At 38.2% G+C, this 18321-nt stretch overlaps 3 protein-coding genes across 4 annotated transcripts; 2 read left to right on the top strand and 1 right to left on the bottom strand.

Moving 5' to 3' along the window:
* The first annotated feature begins 1786 nt into the window (after positions 1-1786).
* LOC111798275 (pentatricopeptide repeat-containing protein At1g25360) lies at positions 1787-4651 on the top strand. The gene has a single exon (XM_087125461.1). The coding sequence runs from the start codon at positions 2258-2260 to the stop codon at positions 4649-4651; it is 2394 nt and encodes a 797-aa protein (XP_086981587.1). The 5' UTR covers positions 1787-2257.
* Positions 4652-6274: 1623 nt separating this feature from the next.
* Positions 6275-12444, top strand: LOC111798274 (kinesin-like protein KIN-7C). Of its 2 annotated transcripts, none has more exons than XM_023681323.2 (12): positions 6275-6482; positions 6572-6661; positions 6752-6852; positions 6934-7047; positions 7130-7211; positions 7914-7981; positions 8154-8219; positions 8323-8447; positions 8679-9015; positions 9452-10555; positions 11252-11568; positions 11807-12444. In XM_023681323.2, the coding sequence occupies exons 1-12, from the start codon at positions 6275-6277 to the stop codon at positions 12126-12128; spliced, it is 2934 nt and encodes a 977-aa protein (XP_023537091.2). In that variant the 3' UTR covers positions 12129-12444. The 2 variants fall into 2 exon arrangements, with proteins under 2 accessions (XP_023537091.2, XP_023537092.2); XM_023681324.2 differs by having other exon boundaries at positions 6465-6482; positions 6783-6852.
* An 840-nt stretch (positions 12445-13284) lies between these two features.
* LOC111798269 (protein ACCUMULATION AND REPLICATION OF CHLOROPLASTS 6, chloroplastic) lies at positions 13285-18282 on the bottom strand. The gene is made up of 6 exons (XM_023681318.2): positions 17633-18282; positions 17254-17478; positions 16726-16986; positions 15713-16637; positions 14926-15056; positions 13285-13735 (listed from the first exon to the last, which is right to left on the bottom strand). Exons 1-6 carry the CDS (start codon positions 18134-18136, stop codon positions 13445-13447), a joined length of 2337 nt encoding a protein of 778 aa, XP_023537086.2. The 5' UTR covers positions 18137-18282; the 3' UTR covers positions 13285-13444.
* Between the last annotated feature and the right edge of the window lie 39 nt (positions 18283-18321).

The following is an 18321-nucleotide window of genomic DNA, read 5'->3' as shown; positions in this document are numbered from 1 at the left end:
CATAGAGCCTCCTCTAAGCCTGTGGAACTCTCAAAGGCTCGACTCCTTTCTTTAGAGCCCTCGAACAAAGAACACCATAGAGCCTCCTCTTAGCCTATGGAGCTCTCAAAGGCTCGACTCTTTTCTTTGAAGCCCTCGAACACCACAGAGCCTCTCCTGAGCCTATGGAGCTCTTGAAAGTTCGACTCCTTTCTTTGGAGTCCTCGAACAAAAAATACACAATTAGTTCGACATTTGAGTCACTTTTAACTACACTTTCAAACCGCACAACTTCTTTGTTCAACACTCAAGGATTCTATTAACACGATCAAGTTAAGGGCATGACTTTGATATCATGTCAGGATCTCCGAATTTCCAATGGTACGATATTGTCCACTTTGAGCATAAACTCTTGTGATTTTACTTTCGGCTTTCTTAAAAGACCTTCTACCAATGGAGACAGTATTCTTTCTTCAACTTTTTACGTAAATTTTCACCGGTAGTTCATGGGTCTTCTTTGGTACTGTTATTCTCATTGTAAATTGAGTTACTAAAGTGAAAAGTGCGTTGAACAAGCCTTGAATGAAGCCTTTGTGGTGGAAGGAAGTGCTTTGTGTTGTGTAGTGGAAGTGCTTTTCGCAGCTTGCAAAGGCAACAATGGCGGCTTTCTATTAATATTATATTCTGATATTTTCTTCTCTTTCTCCCTAAATAAGCGTGCAAATTTAATTTAATTTATTCCTTATGTGTCGTGAAAATTTATAATTTGTAAGTTTATTAGGGAATAATATATTATTACATAAATTACACATTAATTTTAAATAAATTTGTATAATATAGTTTAAGTCTACTACTCACAAATATTGTCTACTTTGGCTCGTAGTATCATCATTCGGGATCTCATGATCCACCTTCTTAAGAGACGCTCAGAATCTCACAATCTTGGTACATCGGTGTCTAACTCTGATACTATTTTTAACAACTCAAGTTCACTGCTAGTAGATATTGTTTGTTTTAGTTCGTAACGTATCGCTATTAGTCTCACAACTTTAAAATCAGTCTATTAAGGAAAGACTTCTATTAAGGAATAATATATATATATATATATATATTTTAATTATCATTATCGAGTAATAATGAGAAAACAAGAGAGAAATAATAAAACTATTTTTTTAATTTTCTTTTTAGGTATAAAATGAACCTAATGCAGAGTGTATGGATAGATATAATTAATTTATTAGTGATATAATTAATTTTCATATAATCTAGACTATATAAGTGAGATATACTTTATTAGATAATTATTATACGTCATAGGTTATATTAACTATTTAAATAAAATAAAAATCTATTATATTTTCTTCGTGTAAATTTTTAATAATGTTTCAAGAGTACTTTAAACAATAAAAAGTTTTATTAATATTCTTCGACTAAAAAAAATTAAAACAATATTCTTATAATATTATATTTAAAAAATATTTATAAAATTTTAAAAATAGCCATTATTAAAAAGAAAAAATTTTAATATCAATAACAAAAATAGTCTATCAACTTCTCATATATTATCTCCAAACTTTTTTAATATTATTAAAATATTTTTAAAATATAGTACTAATTCAAAATGTATTTTTTAATTATTTTAAAAAAATTTAAAGGCCTTTTTTAAGAATATTTTTTGAACATTTTGAAATTTTTTTAATTTAAAAGTATTTTTTTCAAAATTTCTAGATATTAAAAAAAAAAAAAATATATATATATATATATATATATATATATAATTTCTCCACCCTTTTCTTTGTTCCCTCTGGTTGTCGGAGCCACGCTCATTGCATCGTTTTATTTCGCCACTTTACTTCTAACTCCCACGCCCGCGCACCCTCTCCGCCGGCATCGTGCTTTTCTTTTCCTCTCCCTATCTTCCTCTCTCCTCCAACCACGCCGGCACGCACCATTGCTCACTGCATTCTTCTGCTCGTCGGCCGAGGTCCACACTCACTCTTCTCCAACCCCTCTCTCTCAATCGTTTGTTGCTGACTACGTATACATCATTTTGATTTCATTCGAAAATTGGGTAAAGTTGGAGCGACGTCAAATTTGATTTGAAATCCTGTATCGCTTATGGAGGGAACTTCAGCAACATTATGGAGGATCTTGAGCATTTTCAGGTTTGATGTTGATTGCCCATGTTTCATCACCACGCCTTTGATGCATTATCCACTTTCTACTTTGATTTTACTCTGTAAGTTCGAATGATGATTTTTAATTCCTTTCGAACACCATGAGAAATGCCATAGATGTCCGAGTTTTGGCAAACCGTTACGCCGCACAATTGCAACTCTGTTGCCCACAAAATCCCTCTTCATTTTCACTTGCTCGGACTGTTCATGCCCACATGATTGTTTCGGGATTCAAGCCTCGTGGCCATCTTGTCAATCGTCTGCTTGATATATACTGGAAATCGTCTAATCTTGTGTATGCCCGCCAACTGTTCGACGAAATTCCCAATCCAGATGCTGTAGCCAGGACTACATTGATTACGGCATACTCTAACTTGGGAAATTTGAATATGGCTCGAGAAATATTCAATGGAACTCCATTGAATATGAGGGATACTATTTTCTATAATGCAATGATTACTGGGTTTTCGCATAACGTTGATGGTCATTCTGCTATTGGACTGTTTCATGCTATGAGACGAAGCAATTTTCGGCCTGACGACTTTACATTTACAAGCGTGCTCAGTGCTTTAGCGCTTATTGTTGATAATGAGCAGCAGTGTGGCCAAATGCACGGTGCGGTGGTGAAATCTGGAACTGGGCTTGTTTCTTCAGTGTTGAATGCTCTTCTATCTGTTTATGTTAAATGTGCTTCTTCGCCGTTGGTGTCATCTTCGTCACTGATGGCATCAGCTAGGAAACTGTTTGATGAAATGCCACAAAGGGATGAGTTAACATGGACAACATTGATTACTGGGTATGTGCGGAACGATGATTTGAATGGCGCTCGTGAACTTCTTGACACGATGACTGAAAAGCTCGGGGTAGCTTGGAATGCAATGATCTCTGGATATGTGCATCATGGTCTTTTCGAGGATGCCTTGACACTGTTTAGGAAAATGCGTTTTCTTGGTGTCGAGCTCGATGAGTTCACCTATACGAGTGTAATCAGTGCTTGTGCCAACGGTGGTTTTTTTCAACTGGGAAAAGAGTTGCATGCTTACATTCTTAAAAATGAGCTGAACCCAAATCATGATTTTTTATTGTCTGTGAGTAATTCATTGATTACTTTGTACTGGAAATATGGTAAAGTTGATGGGGCTCGGCACATTTTTTATGAGATGCCTGTTAAAGATATTGTTTCTTGGAATGCAATCTTATCAGGGTATGTCAATGCAGGGCGTATGGAAGAAGCAAAGTCTTTCTTTGCTCAAATGCCAGAGAAAAGCCTTCTTACATGGACTGTAATGATTTCAGGATTAGCTCAAAATGGATTTGGAGAAGAGGGTTTGAATCTGTTTAACCGCATGAGGTTAGATGGTTATGAACCCTGTGATTATGCCTTTGCAGGAGCAATTACAGCTTGTTCTGTGCTTGGATCATTGGAGAATGGCCGCCAGCTCCATGCTCAGCTTATCCATCTTGGCCATGATTCAAGCCTCTCAATTGGCAATGCAATGATCTCAATGTATGCAAGATGTGGAGTGGTTGAAGCTGCCAGATCTGTGTTCCTCACCATGCCATTCGTCGACTCGGTTTCGTGGAATGCAATGATTGCAGCACTTGGACAACATGGCCATGGCGTAAAAGCAACAGAACTATATGAACAAATGTTGAAAGAGGGTATACTTCCTGATAGAATAACATTTCTTACAGTTCTCTCTGCGTGTAGTCATTCAGGTTTGGTCGAAGAAGGACGCCGCTATTTTAACTCAATGTTCGAAAATTATGGTATCACTCCTGGTGAGGATCATTATGCTCGGATGATCGATTTGTTTTGTCGAGCAGGGAAGTTCTCAGATGCAAAGAATGTCATTGATTCCATGCCTTGCAAACCCGGGGCACCAATATGGGAGGCTCTTCTAGCTGGTTGTCGAATTCATGGGAACATGGATTTAGGAGTAGAAGCTGCTGAAAAGCTTTTCGAGCTAATGCCACAAAACGACGGGACGTATGTACTTTTGTCGAACATGTACGCCAATGTTGGCCGGTGGAACGATGTCGCTCGGGTGCGAAAACTAATGAGGGACCGAGGGGTTAAAAAGGAGCCTGCTTGTAGTTGGACCGAGGTTGAGAACAAGGTTCATGTGTTCTTGGTGGATGATACAGTGCACCCTGAGGTGCTGTCTGTGCACAATTATCTAGAGGAATTGAGCCTTGAAATGAAGAAAGCAGGATATGTTCCAGACACAAAGTATGTGTTACATGATATGGAATATGAGCACAAAGAGTATGCGTTGGCTACTCATAGCGAGAGGCTTGCGGTTGGGTTTGGGCTAATGAAGCTCCCTCCAGGCGCCACGGTCAGGGTGTTCAAGAACCTTAGGATCTGTGGGGATTGCCATAATGCATTCAAGTTCATGTCTAAAGTGGTGCGGAGGGAGATAGTTGTGAGAGATGGAAAGAGGTTCCACCATTTCAAGAACGGTGAATGCTCGTGCGGTAATTACTGGTAATTTTGATTCCTACATTATTCTGTTCTCGGTAGTAGAGTTTGGCTTAGGCGTTGCCAGAACGAACAACAAAACTTTACGACAGCTGCATTCAAGTAATGTCTTTGGATTTCACCTGTTTCAGTCTATGATTTATAAAGGGTTTCTGCACAAAATAGGAAACGGTCTCTGAGAGTTAACATTTTCATCATCTTTGGTGAAATCAAGTCCACTATATAGACGTTCATGAACTACTCTACCATAATTCTTAGTGGATAATCTTAGGGAGGTACGCTTGGACCATTGTTACATTGTCTTTTTATATCTTTATGGTCGGGTATGCCACCAGCATAAATGAGGCATACAAGAAAGACGGGTGCAATTTCATAGGTGCAGCAAGAGAGGATCGAATGTTTCATTCTCCAAGTTTTTGTGAAAAGCCCTGATGTGCGACATTATGTGGGATCTTTGGAGTCCGAAGAACATTAGAACACGGTTTTTGGGCTGAGAGATCTCGGAGTGGCTAATCAGACGCGAGCCCCTCCTCGGGCGGATTCTTCCTTTTGCTCCTCAGCTTACGGGGTATTAGCCAGCCGTTTCCAGCTGTTGTTCCCCTCTCAAGGGCAGGTTCTTACGCGTTACTCACCACATCTCAGGGTCAGACTTTTCTAACCCAAACCCTTTTAGAAATCATCCGGTAGGTCTTATTTCTCTTACTCGGAAGTGATTTTTATAATTTACCTTCCGTTTTCGTAGTTTCTCTTTTTGTATACCTTAGTATTCTTCCATTTTTTCTCTACGAAAATTTGGTTTTTATAAAAATTATTATTTCGATGAAAAATTAAAGACTTCGACCAACACGGTGATGACAAAAACACCTACCTAGAGTTTGTAAGAATGTCATTTAAATACGTTGACTTTTTATGAATATTTTTTAATAATTTAATAATTTTATATCAAAACTATAAAATTTTCTTATCTCTTACAGCTATACAACAACAACAAAGCACAGCTCGAGGTAAAATTTAGTCTATCCGATATATTCAAACTAAATTACCAATTTAACCCTTAATCTTAGTTCGACAATATTTGGATCCTATTTAGTTGTGATAGTTAAAATTTAAAACATGTTCGATTTGAATTTTATATGTAAGAAAAATGGTCGATCGACTAAATGAATATGTTCTCGACCAAAATGTCAGAGGTTCGAAAATACAAATATGTTCTCGACCAAAATGTCAGAGGTTCGAAAATACAACGAAGATGGAGGGTAAAAAGGTAAATAGACAATAGATACAGTTGGAGATGGTTGTTATTCTTCAACGGTCAGTTGCAATCCAAAGTTAGGGAGAGGGGAGAAGAGAAAAAGAGGGAAGGAAGGAGGGAAGCGGAGAGAGAGGGGAATGGAGGCAAAACCTCTGTAGGTGTTCCGCCATTTTTGTTTCTCCTTCCCCTCTTCCTCTCCTTTTCCTCTGTTTTTCCTTTTCAGATCTTCTTCTGGAGAAAAAAAGGACGAGAAGGCGGGACGAAGCCTAAGTTCCTTCTCGTTTTTCCCCGCTCGATCCGACTTTCTGGTACATTTCTCTATCAATCAATCTCGTTTTTCTATTTCAAGATTCTTGAGGCTTTGAGCATCCTAGAACGATAATGGAAGCCAAGGAGCCAGTACAAGGAGTTATTCAAGCCTCCAATGGTCTAGAAGAGACTATTCGTGTTTCTATTAGGTTAAGGCCTTTGAACGAAAAGGAATTGACGAAGAACGATTCGTCCGATTGGGCATGTCTCAACAACAACTCCATCATATTTAGAAGCACTTTACCAGACCGCGCTATGTATCCCCAATCTTACACATTTGGTAAGAACATAAATGCTTGTTTGGCTGATTTATGAATTTTTGAGATCTGAATTCCAAATTTCTGATTGATTATACATTTGGTGGTTTAGATAGAGTATTTGGATGTGACAGTACCACAAAGCAAGTTTATGAAGAAGGGGCTAAGGAAGTTGTTCTTTCAGTCGTCAATGGCATTAACTGTAAAACAACAACTCTTCTCTTTCTGTTTCTGGATATGCCTTTCATATTATAACATCATCAAAATATTTAGCTATGGTTCTTACTTTCAGCAACAATTTTTGCATATGGGCAAACAAGCAGTGGAAAGACATACACCATGAATGGAATCACGGACTATTCTGTGGCAGACATTTATAATTACATGGAGACGGTAAGTTTACTTTAGATACATCTCAGTTTATCAATTTATTGATGTTGAATCAAATTTAATACCCAAATTTATGGACGGTAGCATCAAGAAAGAGAGTATGTGCTCAAGTTCTCAGCGATTGAGATATACAATGAAGCTGTGAGAGATCTCCTTAGCTTTGAAAATGTCCCACTTAGACTTCTTGATGATCCTGAGGTGCATAGCTTGCGTTTTTTTCCCTTTTGTTGATAGAGAACAATCGTAGAGATTCTAATGGCATGACCTTGATATGTTACAGAAAGGAACAGTTGTTGAGAAACTTACGGAGGAGACATTGAAAGATAGGAACCATCTCCAAGAGCTTCTTTCCTTTTGTGAAGGTGAAAATAATTTGTAACTCTTCCTTTACTAGTATCATACAATCATTTTTTTTTTGTTTAGTCTCGAATAGTTATCCTTTTTAAATTTCTAATGTTCGAATAGTTACAATTAATAAGTTTCTAATGTTCGAATAGCTACATTTAATTATCTTATGCTTTTTTAAATTTAGTTTATCATCATGATAGTTGATGATAAATTTTTTTGACATAATATTAAGAGAATTGATGAAGTTTTAAAAGAGAAAAAAAAGACATTTAAGAGAGAAATTATGAGATCCCACGTTGACGGGGGAGAGGAATGAGTGTCAATGAGGATGCTGGGACCCATAGATTGTGAGATCCCACATTAATTGGAGAGAGAAACGAGTGCCAGCGAGGATGCTGAGCTCCGATGGGGTGAATTATGAGATCCCACATCGTTAAAGAGGGAAATGAAGCATTCTTTATAAGAGTGTGGAAAACCTCTCTAATATACGTGTTTTAAAAATCTTGAGGGGAAACCCAAAAGAGAGTCCAAAGAGGACAATATTTACTAGTGGTGAGCTTGGACTGTTACATGAATCGATAGAAATTTGAACTTTTTTGTCTTCAAATTTCTACTAGTCAAGAAAAATTTTAATATAGCTTTTTATTTATTTATTTATTTATTATTATTCATCCCACGAGCATTTGTGAACAATTTTAAGATTACATTTTATGCAGTTCAAAGAAAGATTGGGGAGACGACTTTGAATGAAGCTAGCTCCAGATCCCATCAAATCTTAAGACTGGTAAGCATGCCACTAAATTTACTCATTTTCTTTTCCTTCAAATAAAAAAAAAAAAAAAACAAAAAAAATTTAGATTGGGAATCGAACCTTGTCTTAAGAAACATGAAACAATAAACAAACAATATTTCATGTTTTAAAGCTTATGGTTATGTGTTTTTTTTTTTTTTTACAGACAATTGAAAGCTCAGCTCGGAAATTTAAGAAGTCTGAAAGTGGAAGCAGTTTGACGGCTACAGTGGTAAATATGGGTGTATTCTTGGAAGTGAAGCCCTGTGGGGAAGGGCAAGAAGAAGGGATAATAATCTGGAATTGGGGTTTCATATTTGTTCTTGTTTGTACAGAATTTTGTTGATCTTGCGGGAAGTGAACGAGCTTCCCAAACAATGTCGGCTGGTACAAGGCTCAAAGAAGGTTGCCATATAAACCGGAGTTTGCTGTCTCTGGGAACTGTTATTCGCAAATTAAGGTTTTCTTTTCTTTCCCTTTCGTCTTTAATTACCCATCACACTATCAAGTAGAAGAAGAAGAAATAGAAAATTTCAACAAAGTCACCATGAAATGAGGCCAAAGATTTGTTTCTACAGATTTTGGGAACATTTTCTTAGAAATATATAGCAAGAAACAAAAAATAGTAATCAAATGCGTGGTCTGATCTTCAACATGTAATCCTTTATTCTCTGTTATGAATGAAATGCAGCAAAGGAAGGACTGGGCACGTACCTTATAGAGATTCCAAGTTAACACGCATACTGCAGAATTCTCTAGGGGGGAATGGTCGAACAGCTATCATTTGTACTATGAGTCCTGCACGTAGCCATGTTGAACAATCAAGAAACACATTGCTATTTGCTACTTGTGCAAAGGAGGTGAGTACAAACGCACATGTAAATGTGGTAGTGTCAGATAAGGCATTGGTGAAGCAGTTGCAAAAGGAATTGGCTAGACTTGAGAGTGAGATGAAGAACATAAAACCACTTCCTGTCAAAGGTGATTCTAATTCCTTGTTGAAAGAGAAGGAAATTCTAATTGAGCAGGTGAGGATTTGGCTCCAACTACTATTCAATTTGCTACTCAAGTAGATAGTAGATGTTCTTTTTATACATGAAATCTAATTGAAACTATTTCTCTCCACAAAAAGAAAAGTAAATTGAATCAGGCAGAACAGAGTATACTACATTTTCTGCATCGAAATTTGGTTAAAGAGCCTCTTATGTAATTTCAACATGGAACAACAGAAAACAATGAAACAAGAAATCAGCTCTGTTTGTTTCAAATTGTTGACTCTAAAAGAAAAGTGATGCTTTAGGAGAGCGCTTTAATGAAAATGGAATGGTTTTAGAGCCAACAATTTGAAGTAGAACTGTCAAAACCAAGTAGAAGATGGAAGCTTTTTCTTTACCATCTGATTTATGTGATTATGTGGTCACTCCTGTAATTGTGTCTTATTTTATTTCATTTACAACTACTCAGATGGACAAAGAGATCAAGGAATTGACTCGGCAGCGTGATCTTGCTCAGTATCGAATCGAGAATTTATTGCATTCGGTTGGAGAAGATAGGATATTTAAGCGAAGTGAAAGCACAGTCCAAATAGTGCCGGAAACAATGTCGGAAACAATGTCGGAAACAGTGCCGGAAACAATGTCGGAAACAATGTCGGAAACAGTGCCAGAAACAGTGCCGGAAACAGTGCCGGATCTGGTTGAGCTAGATCTAGATCTACGTTCTGATGACTCAAGTCTCAAGACTTTTGACACATTTAATGGACAAGAAGGACAAGAAGAGAATAGCCCTCACAAGGTTAATCCTCTATTTTCTATGAGTCATGATGATGATTTTCTATTAGATAGCAGCACTCCTGAGTTGGCTGGACCTGATCCTTATAACAACTGGGAAGAGGTTGCTCAACGTGTTCGAGGAAATTCCGAAGATAGTTATAAGGATGTTCAATGCATTGAGCTGGAGGAATCAAACCAAACACCAAATGAAAATGTTGAGTTGGCTTTAGCTAGATTGGAAGACAATGAAGGACAGATGATCAGTAGTTCTCGCACTAATCAAGTGACATCCCCACAAAGAAAGAACAAGGAGATAGTTACAATCAACAAAGATTATGTTAGCGGTGCTTTTATGCCGAACACTGCGGAGCCGAAGAGAACATTAAATTGTATTGTAAATTTTTATCCTGCTGAGCAATCATTCAGCTCAATTGAAGCAGCAAAAGATCGGTTTCAAAACTTAAAGTTGACCAGAAGCAAAAGTTGTTTGACTGTTCTAATGGAACTCCCACCTTCTACTTGGGTTCAGAAGCCAGAGCCGGATAAGAAAGCTCAGCACAATGAATCTGAAATAAACTTCTCTGGACTAGCAGAAGGTAGTAGGAGAAAGCGCGGTTTAAGCTGCGGAAATTTAGAAACCGAGGAGTCACAATCGGTATGTAATCGTCCTTCGGAAGATAAGGCTTTGGAAATAATAGAAGAAGATGACGATGATAATACGAGTGTTCTCAACTTCGCTACTGGGAAAAAAGGAAAGAGCAAAAATCGGTTAAGGAAGCGATCAACCCACGGTTCGGTGAGTTTTCCTTTCTTTTGTATTGAATGAATCATGTTAGGAATCACGACCCTGCACAATGGTATGACATTGTCCACTTTGAGCATAAGCTCTCGTGGTTTGCTTTTGGTTTACCCAAAAAGCCTCATACCAATGGAGATGTATTCCTTACTTAAACCCATGATCATCCCTTTAATTAGCCGATGTAGGACTCCCTCCCAACAATTTTCAATAATTTTTCCCTCGAACAAAGTACACCATAGAGCCTCCACTGAGGCCTATGCAGCCCTCGAACAACCTCCCCTTAATCAAGGCTCGACTCCTTTCTCTGGAGCCCTCGAACAAAATCCACCATTTGTTCGACACTTGAGTCAATTTTGACTACACCTTTGAGACTAGCAACTTATTTGTTCGACACTTGAGGATTTAATTAACATGACTAAGTTAAGGGCATTGCTTTGATACCATGTTAAGAATCACGAACCTCCACAATGGTATGATATTATCCACTTTGAGCATAAGCTCTCGTGGCTTTGCTTTTGGTTTCTCCAAAATGCCTCATACCAATAGAGATGTATTCCTTACTTATAAATCCATGATTATTCCCTTCACTAGTCGATGTGGAACTTCCTCCCAACAATTCTCAACAAGAAATGTGGGGTTTGAACTCTTTTCGGGATTTTTGTATCTTACGATCATAATGTATGTGCATGACAGCGGCTGGGGAGGACCCCCAAGAGGGAAGAAGCTAAAGAAACCACACAAGATCTTGAATTGGAGGAGGAACAAGATTTTCAATCGCATTCAGATTGGCTTTTGGAGTTCCAAGGTCAACAGAGAGACATAATTGAGCTTTGGGATGCATGCAACATACCATTGGTTCACAGATCTTATTTCTTCATCCTTTTCAAAGGAGACCCTTCAGACGCAGTATACATGGAAGTAGAGCTTAGAAGGTTGTTCTTTATAAGGGAAGCCATTTCTCGATCAACCAATGGATCAGGAAGGAATGAAGCCATCACACAAGCTTCGAGGTATGTTCTTATTTGCAGAATAAAACAAAAAAACCCTTTGACCAACCCATATCCATGTTAGGAATCACGACTCTCCACAATGGTATGATATTATCCACTTTGAGCATAAGCTCTTATGGTTTAAGGCCTCGTACCAACGACGATTATAAACCCATGATCATTTCCTAAAGTAACCAATGTGGACTCACTCCCAACAATCCATATTTATTAGACTAAAATACTTTGTTAAACAATGAAGCTTGAAGACTCTAAACCGCGAGAGAGAGATGTTGGCGAAGCGAATGAAGAAGAAGTTCTCAGTGAAAGAAAGAGACGCCCTTTACAAGAAGTGGGGAATAGACTTAAAGACAAAGCAAAGAAGCATACAATTGGCAAAAAAGCTATGGACAAGAACAAAGGACTTCGACCATATACACGAGAGTGCAGCCCTTGTGGCAAAGCTGCTTGGATTTGTGGAACCATCGCAGGTGTCAAGGGAGATGTTTGGGCTGTCGTTCTCGCTACAATCATTGGATCAGAGATCTTTTCCATGGAAAAGGAATATGTCTCTTCCATTTTGAGGTTTGAACCATTATTTTATTAGTACATATTTTGACGTGTCTCTACTCATCTGTAGAATCCAACTATGTAATGAAAAATTTTCTAGAAGATGGACAATGTTGTGTTGTGTTCATCTTTGTTGATGATGTATTATTTGTCAATCTATTTGTTTGACTTCTTGTTCATGTGTATATAAATACTTGGAAAGAGGACCATTTTTTTTCCCCTCCTGTGATGGGGGAGTGAGAGAACTTTTATAGGTGAAAGGATTGAAGGATTATGAACCACTCAATTATGGGTAAAAAAATTTATTAAAATATTATTTTAGTTCATGTATTTAAGAGCTTATTCTATTCTATTTTAATATTTCATGCGTTCAAATTTAGTTTCTATTTTTATCATTGGTTCGAATTTATTTTAATATTTCATGTGTTCAAATTTAGTTTCTATTTTTATCATTGGTTCAAATTTTAATTTTCATGTTCATAAAGGTGTCCTAAAGAGAATGGATGGAATTCATGAATTAGCCGTTGTGTAACAGCAACAAATATTGTCTACTTAAAACTGTCTATTAAGAAGATATTTACACACTCTAGATATTGTCTACACTCAGATATTGTCTACTTAAAACTGTCTACTTAAAACTGTCTATTAAGAAGATATTTACACACTCTAGATATTGTCTACACTCAGATATTGTCTACTTAAAACTGTCTATTAAGAAGATATTTCCACACTCAGAAATTGTCTACTTAAAACGGTCTATTAAGAAGATATTTTCACACCCTTCTAAAGAATGTTTTGTTTCCTTCTCCAATCATCGATTTTGAGATCTTTTCGGCTTTCCCCTCAAGGTTTTTAAAACAGGTCTATTAAGGAGATGTTTCCACACCCTTATAAAGAATGTTTCATTCCCATTTCCAATCGATATGAGATCTCAAAATCCAATCGATATGAGATTTCAAAATCCACCTCTTTTAGAGTCCAGCGTCCTTGCTGGCACTCGTTCCTCTCTCCAATCGACGTGAGATCTCACACTTTGATCCTGTACTCCTATCTATCAAACTTCACGATTGAAAATTTGCAACAAAAAAAAATAGTAGTAAATCCTTGCTTGAAATATAGTTCCTCAAGAACACTCTGGAGTTAAATATTTCTCCTAAACAAGAATTGAACTGCTCAAAACAAAGTTAAAAATGGATTATTAACACAATAAATTCCATAAGCATTGACAAAGCGTCTCTTCCTCATCACAGACACCAAAAAAGCTATGCTAAACAACAGTCCAGAAGAAATGATGCATTTACAGGCTAATTCATATATTACAACTATCCAATTATGATTCAAGAACAGCACCTTTGGTAATCTTCCATCCAGAATTGGAATATGACATCTCATACCTTGTTGTATAGGTTTTTCTGTTGGAATCGTTGTGTTCCGGGTGGCCTAAATCAATGAGATGGGCTAATTCATCGAGAGTTGCTTCGACCACGGCACGCCGACCATCTAAAGATACCGTTACACTGTCAATGGTCAGATTTGAGAGGGTGTAGTCATAGAACCAACCGAGTTCTGCAATTTCGGTTGCACGATCCGTCCAAATCTTCAACATCTCACCATCTAAAATCTGGAAAACATATAAGATTATCATGTTTGCTGCATGTGGAAACATAACGTGAGAGAAACAATCCGTTCAATCTAAATCAACTTGCTGATGCATTCAGTCGAAAACAAGACGAGTAAGTTTGAATTCATTGGATGACAAGAGGCTACATATAATTGTGAGAGAAACAATACTCAGAAATTTAATGAACTCAACTCAGAAAAGGATTATAGTTCGTTACCTTTATCCTAAAATGAACATGAACAATGATTATTGTTGTAGAAAAACAAAATCAACATTCATTGTAATCACCACCTAAAAGAATAAATAAGTGTTTGAAAATACGTTTTTTTGTTTATAAAGTCATTCAAGTTATATATGTCTGATTTGAAATAGTTTAGTTTTTAAAAATCATGAACTACTAAAGCAAATTGAGCAAAGCAAATTGATGCTAGTTGGAGTTGAGAATTGTTGGGAGGGAGTCCTACGTTGGCTAATTAAGAGGATGATCATGAGTTTATAAGTAAAGAATACATCTCAACTGGTACAAGGTCTTTTGGGGAAACCAAAAGCAAAGCTACGAGAGCTTATGGTCCAAGTAGATAATATGAGGTTCGTGATTCCTAACCGTGGGAACCTCATTTGGAAAGATAAAACAGCCTAGCAAAAGAATTAAGATTTATGATCAACGATGTTAACAAGTCAATCTTGTACATTTATGACCAAACTAAAAGTGTTTTTATTCTATTTTGTTTTTATTTTACGTGGAAGGGGAGGGGTAGACTCCAAGCCCAAGCCCACAACTAGCAGATATGTCCATTTTGACCTATTATGTATCGCCGTCAACCTCACAATTGTAAAACGTGTATGCTAGGGACAGGTTTCCACACCCTTATAAGGAATGTTTCGTTCCCCTCTCCAACCGATGTGGGATCTCACAATCCACCCCTTTTGAGACCCAACATCCTCATTGGCACACCGCTCGGTGTCTAGCTCTGATACCATTACGTAACAGCCCAAGCCCACCACTAGTAGATATTGTCAGCTTTGATCCGTTACGTATTACCGTCAGCCTCACAGTTTTAAAACATTTCCACACCTTTATAAGAAATGCTTTGTTCCCCTCTCCAACCGATGTGGGATCTCACATTTCTCAACTAGTAATGAAACAACAAAAATGGATAATCTTATATGTACGAATGGAACATTCTTACCTCTGATAGTTTCGTTAGGCAATGATCAGGTCCAAAAGCCAGAGACTTAATGCTCTGCCATTTGCGAACTAGAGCTTCTGCAATCCGTGCATCCATTCTGGATGGCTCCTCGCTGGACTCAACTTCAGATGCTGCACAATTAAAGATCAGGTTATGAAACTCAAAAACCAGGTTTCCTCCCATGTAAGTAACACAGGAGGGCAGTTCTTATATGATTAGAACAAGTTAGCTAGTGATATCTGAAATCAGATTGAGTATCACTAGTTATAGTGATAAAACAGCAAAACGACAGAAAATAAGTTATAGAATCCACAAAAACACCATATGAATCCACTTAAACAGCTAGACCTTATACTTGTGTCACAATCATTTCAGAAAATATCCATTGGAAAATTATCAAACTGCTATAACACTTTAAATCTGCCGGAATTATTACAGAACAGCATCTAAAAAAAACAATATAAACCTCACTTAACGAGGAAAATTTATAAGACCTCATCTAGGATATAGATATCCAATTAAAGTTGTAAATTTAAATTAAAACTGGAATCTAAAAGACATCAAGTACGCCATAAATCAACCAGAACAAGCCTAGATCCAACATGATTTCATAAAATAGAAGTATGAAGTGCTTTGTGCTTGTGACTTAGTCAAATCGAGATGTGGGATCTCACATTAACATTACATGAAAATGCCTTATAATATAAGATTAGTATCTAGAAACTCTAAACGAAGGAAACTGAAACTAGTCTTTTTTATTTGTTATATTTGAGTATTTAGATCATACCCATACTGGTAGTGGATGCCCCAGCTTCATTAAGTACAGCAGTTGTGCTGTTTCTAGCAGGAAAAAATTTCAAACAAGCCAAAGTCAGCAACCCAACTGCCACACCAGCACACATGATCTTCACACTTGCATCTTTAATTTCATCAGCAATAGGTTTTTCACCAGCTTTAGCACTCTCAGAAACCTCAGGTAAGTTAGTATGTTCATTCTCATCAAAGCTCACTAAAGGCACCTGACTACTTGCAGCAGGAAAAGGATATTTCATTTCTGCATCGGCCTCACGCCTAGAACTGTTCTGACCGAGCGGAAACACCTTCCGCAGTGCCTGAATTGCACTGGACTTCACATGGTCTAGAACTGCAGTAGCCTCAGCACCAATCTTCACTATAGCTGCTGCAGCAGCTAGGGGTGAGCCATTAACTCCTTCCAGTTTCTCTAAGTGCTTCAGAACTGTAGGATCATCATAGTAATCTCCAAGAGTAAAATAAATATTTTTTGTGTCTCTAAATCTGGAGAACACCACTTCTGCCAACCATGTCTCCAACAGTTTACATAGCCCTGGAAGATCATTTTCATAATCACCCTTTGAATTCTCGAGGATAAAATCTACAATAGCTGGATTTCTGTAAGGTGAACTTTCACTGGTTAAGCCCAGCCATGATCGACACCCATCGAGGTCGCCACTAAGTAGGGAACATAGCCCCCTCTCAAGAGCAAAATCAACCTCGCAAGGTGCATATGCTGTCCCAGCAGTCCCAACAATAGCTTCTTTCGTTTGCTGAAGCTGTTGGAAGAGGTTGTCAGCATCTTGGATAAGGTGCGGTTTTTTACCAACAAAGGCTTGTGCCACGAGTGCGAGTGCGACTCCATAGACTTCAAAACTTTCTGCTGGAATATTTGTTGGTGTAGCTACAAAGAGATCAACCTTTCAACAAGAAAAAGAGATGATACGCTTAATGTAACAAGAAAAAGGCAAGGATTACAATTTAGGAACATTTCAACCCTGCAAAAACCTGCTCAGATGCTGTCATTCGTTCAAATGCCTCATTCATAAAATCTTCACGGGTGAATCCACCAGCAATAGCTGTTGCTCCCCCTCCTCCAACAGCCCACAGAATATTCCGCACTCCGTGAAGACCCTCTTCCCTTCTCGTTCGCCACTCGTCACCAAGAGGTAAAGTCAAGAGTTCAAGAACACATCGAGGTGTGATCTCTTCCAATGTCTCATCAATTTGTGCAAGCAAATCTGGTGCAAGGCTACTGGCACCCTCCTCCTACATTTCAGAAGGTATTCATCAATCAGCATAACATAAACTATATTCCGTGCATGATTTTATGCCTTTTTCTCCTCATTTCACAACTCAGTACAATACATTGGAGATCAATCATCATCTTTATTTACGTTAACCATTTCATAATTTAATTCACACTCCAGATGTGAACATCATCCAAAACTATTGATTGCTAATCTGTGCAAGCAATTAGAAGGGCATCTGAAAAATTTCAATGGAGAGATTGAATAGTTGCAATCAAACATTTACCTGCAACAATTTCAAGGCCCTCTCGAGCACTTCGCAACCCTGAATAAAATCAGGTGGAGTTAATGCCATAGCATCCCTTGATATGTCAACATAAGCAAGAGCCACGGCCAGGACAATATCTTGCTTGAATGACTTTGGCAACCTCTCTCTGAGCAACCTCTCTCCAATTTCAAGAACCAGGGCTGTCTCTCCAGCTTCTTGCAACACGCACAAAGCTCCAGGAACCTACAAATTAACAATTCCAATCTCAAAAAATCTTCTCACATATCAAACATTTCCAATTCAGATTCGTCACATTAAGAGGTCAATTCAACTCAAACCAAGCATTATCGAGTTTTAAATTGATTATAACATAGCAAAAACCAAAACTAAATGTTACCTTATCGAAAGGGACTTGCGTAAGAATGGTAGCATCTTCATCTTCCGAAAGGCCTTGATTGTACTCTCTTCGCGAAGTATGGTCCGCCAAGGTTTCGCAAGCCGCCTGAAGAATCTGCCGGCGATTTATCAGAGTCTCCTGGCTAAACCCGTACTGCGGCGGCTTCGAAACTCTAGCTTCATACGCTCTCCTAATCCCATCCCCAAGAAAATGCATCTCAGCTCCAAGAACCCGATAGAAATCGATGGGGATTGTAACTTGGCGCTCGGGGGAGGCAATTGGAGGAGGGAAAGAAGGAGAGAGAGTGACAGTGGAAGAGGAGAGAGAATGGGAATGGTCGGAGGAGGAGGAATCGGAGAGGAATTGAAAGTCACCGAGTAATCGCTCGGCCCATTTGCTAGCGGCGCACGTCACGGAGGCTCTACCGCTGCCGGAGTGATTGACCCGTCGTGGAAATGTGAAGAGTGAGCGGCTATGGAGACCGGTGGTTGATTGGCTCAACATTGTTTCCGCCGGAGAGAGTATTTTACGGCGGAGCAAACTTAAGGCCTCCTCTTGTCCGTCAGTGAGCGCCGGTGACTAATTTAGAGTCTCTGCCTCTGCAAATGGCTCAGTTCAATTGGTTGGTTCTTAGCGGCGAGTACTCAGTAAAATTGAATATAATATTAGATTAAATACTCGGCTCTCAC

Source organism: Cucurbita pepo, chromosome 7 (assembly GCF_057944985.1).
Source record: "Cucurbita pepo subsp. pepo isolate OVF chromosome 7, ASM5794498v1, whole genome shotgun sequence".
Classification (NCBI taxonomy): domain Eukaryota; kingdom Viridiplantae; phylum Streptophyta; class Magnoliopsida; order Cucurbitales; family Cucurbitaceae; genus Cucurbita; species Cucurbita pepo.
This window is presented reverse-complemented; position numbering and strand designations above follow the sequence as displayed.

Excerpts from the sequence above, each read along its gene's own strand:
- LOC111798275 (XM_087125461.1), top strand. The coding sequence starts at position 2,258 with ATGAGAAATGCCATAGATGTCCGAGTTTTGGCAAACCGTTACGCCGCA.
- LOC111798274 (XM_023681323.2), top strand. The coding sequence starts at position 6,275 with ATGGAAGCCAAGGAGCCAGTACAAGGAGTTATTCAAGCCTCCAATGGT. Across the intron at positions 6,853-6,933 it reads TTTATAATTACATGGAGACG|CATCAAGAAAGAGAGTATGT; the intron begins GTAAGTTTACTT and ends TATGGACGGTAG. Across the intron at positions 7,048-7,129 it reads GACTTCTTGATGATCCTGAG|AAAGGAACAGTTGTTGAGAA; the intron begins GTGCATAGCTTG and ends GATATGTTACAG.
- LOC111798269 (XM_023681318.2), bottom strand. The coding sequence starts at position 18,136 with ATGTTGAGCCAATCAACCACCGGTCTCCATAGCCGCTCACTCTTCACA. Across the intron at positions 16,987-17,253 it reads GGGCCTTGAAATTGTTGCAG|GAGGAGGGTGCCAGTAGCCT; the intron begins GTAAATGTTTGA and ends TCTGAAATGTAG. Across the intron at positions 13,736-14,925 it reads GCCTAACGAAACTATCAGAG|ATTTTAGATGGTGAGATGTT; the intron begins GTAAGAATGTTC and ends TATGTTTTCCAG.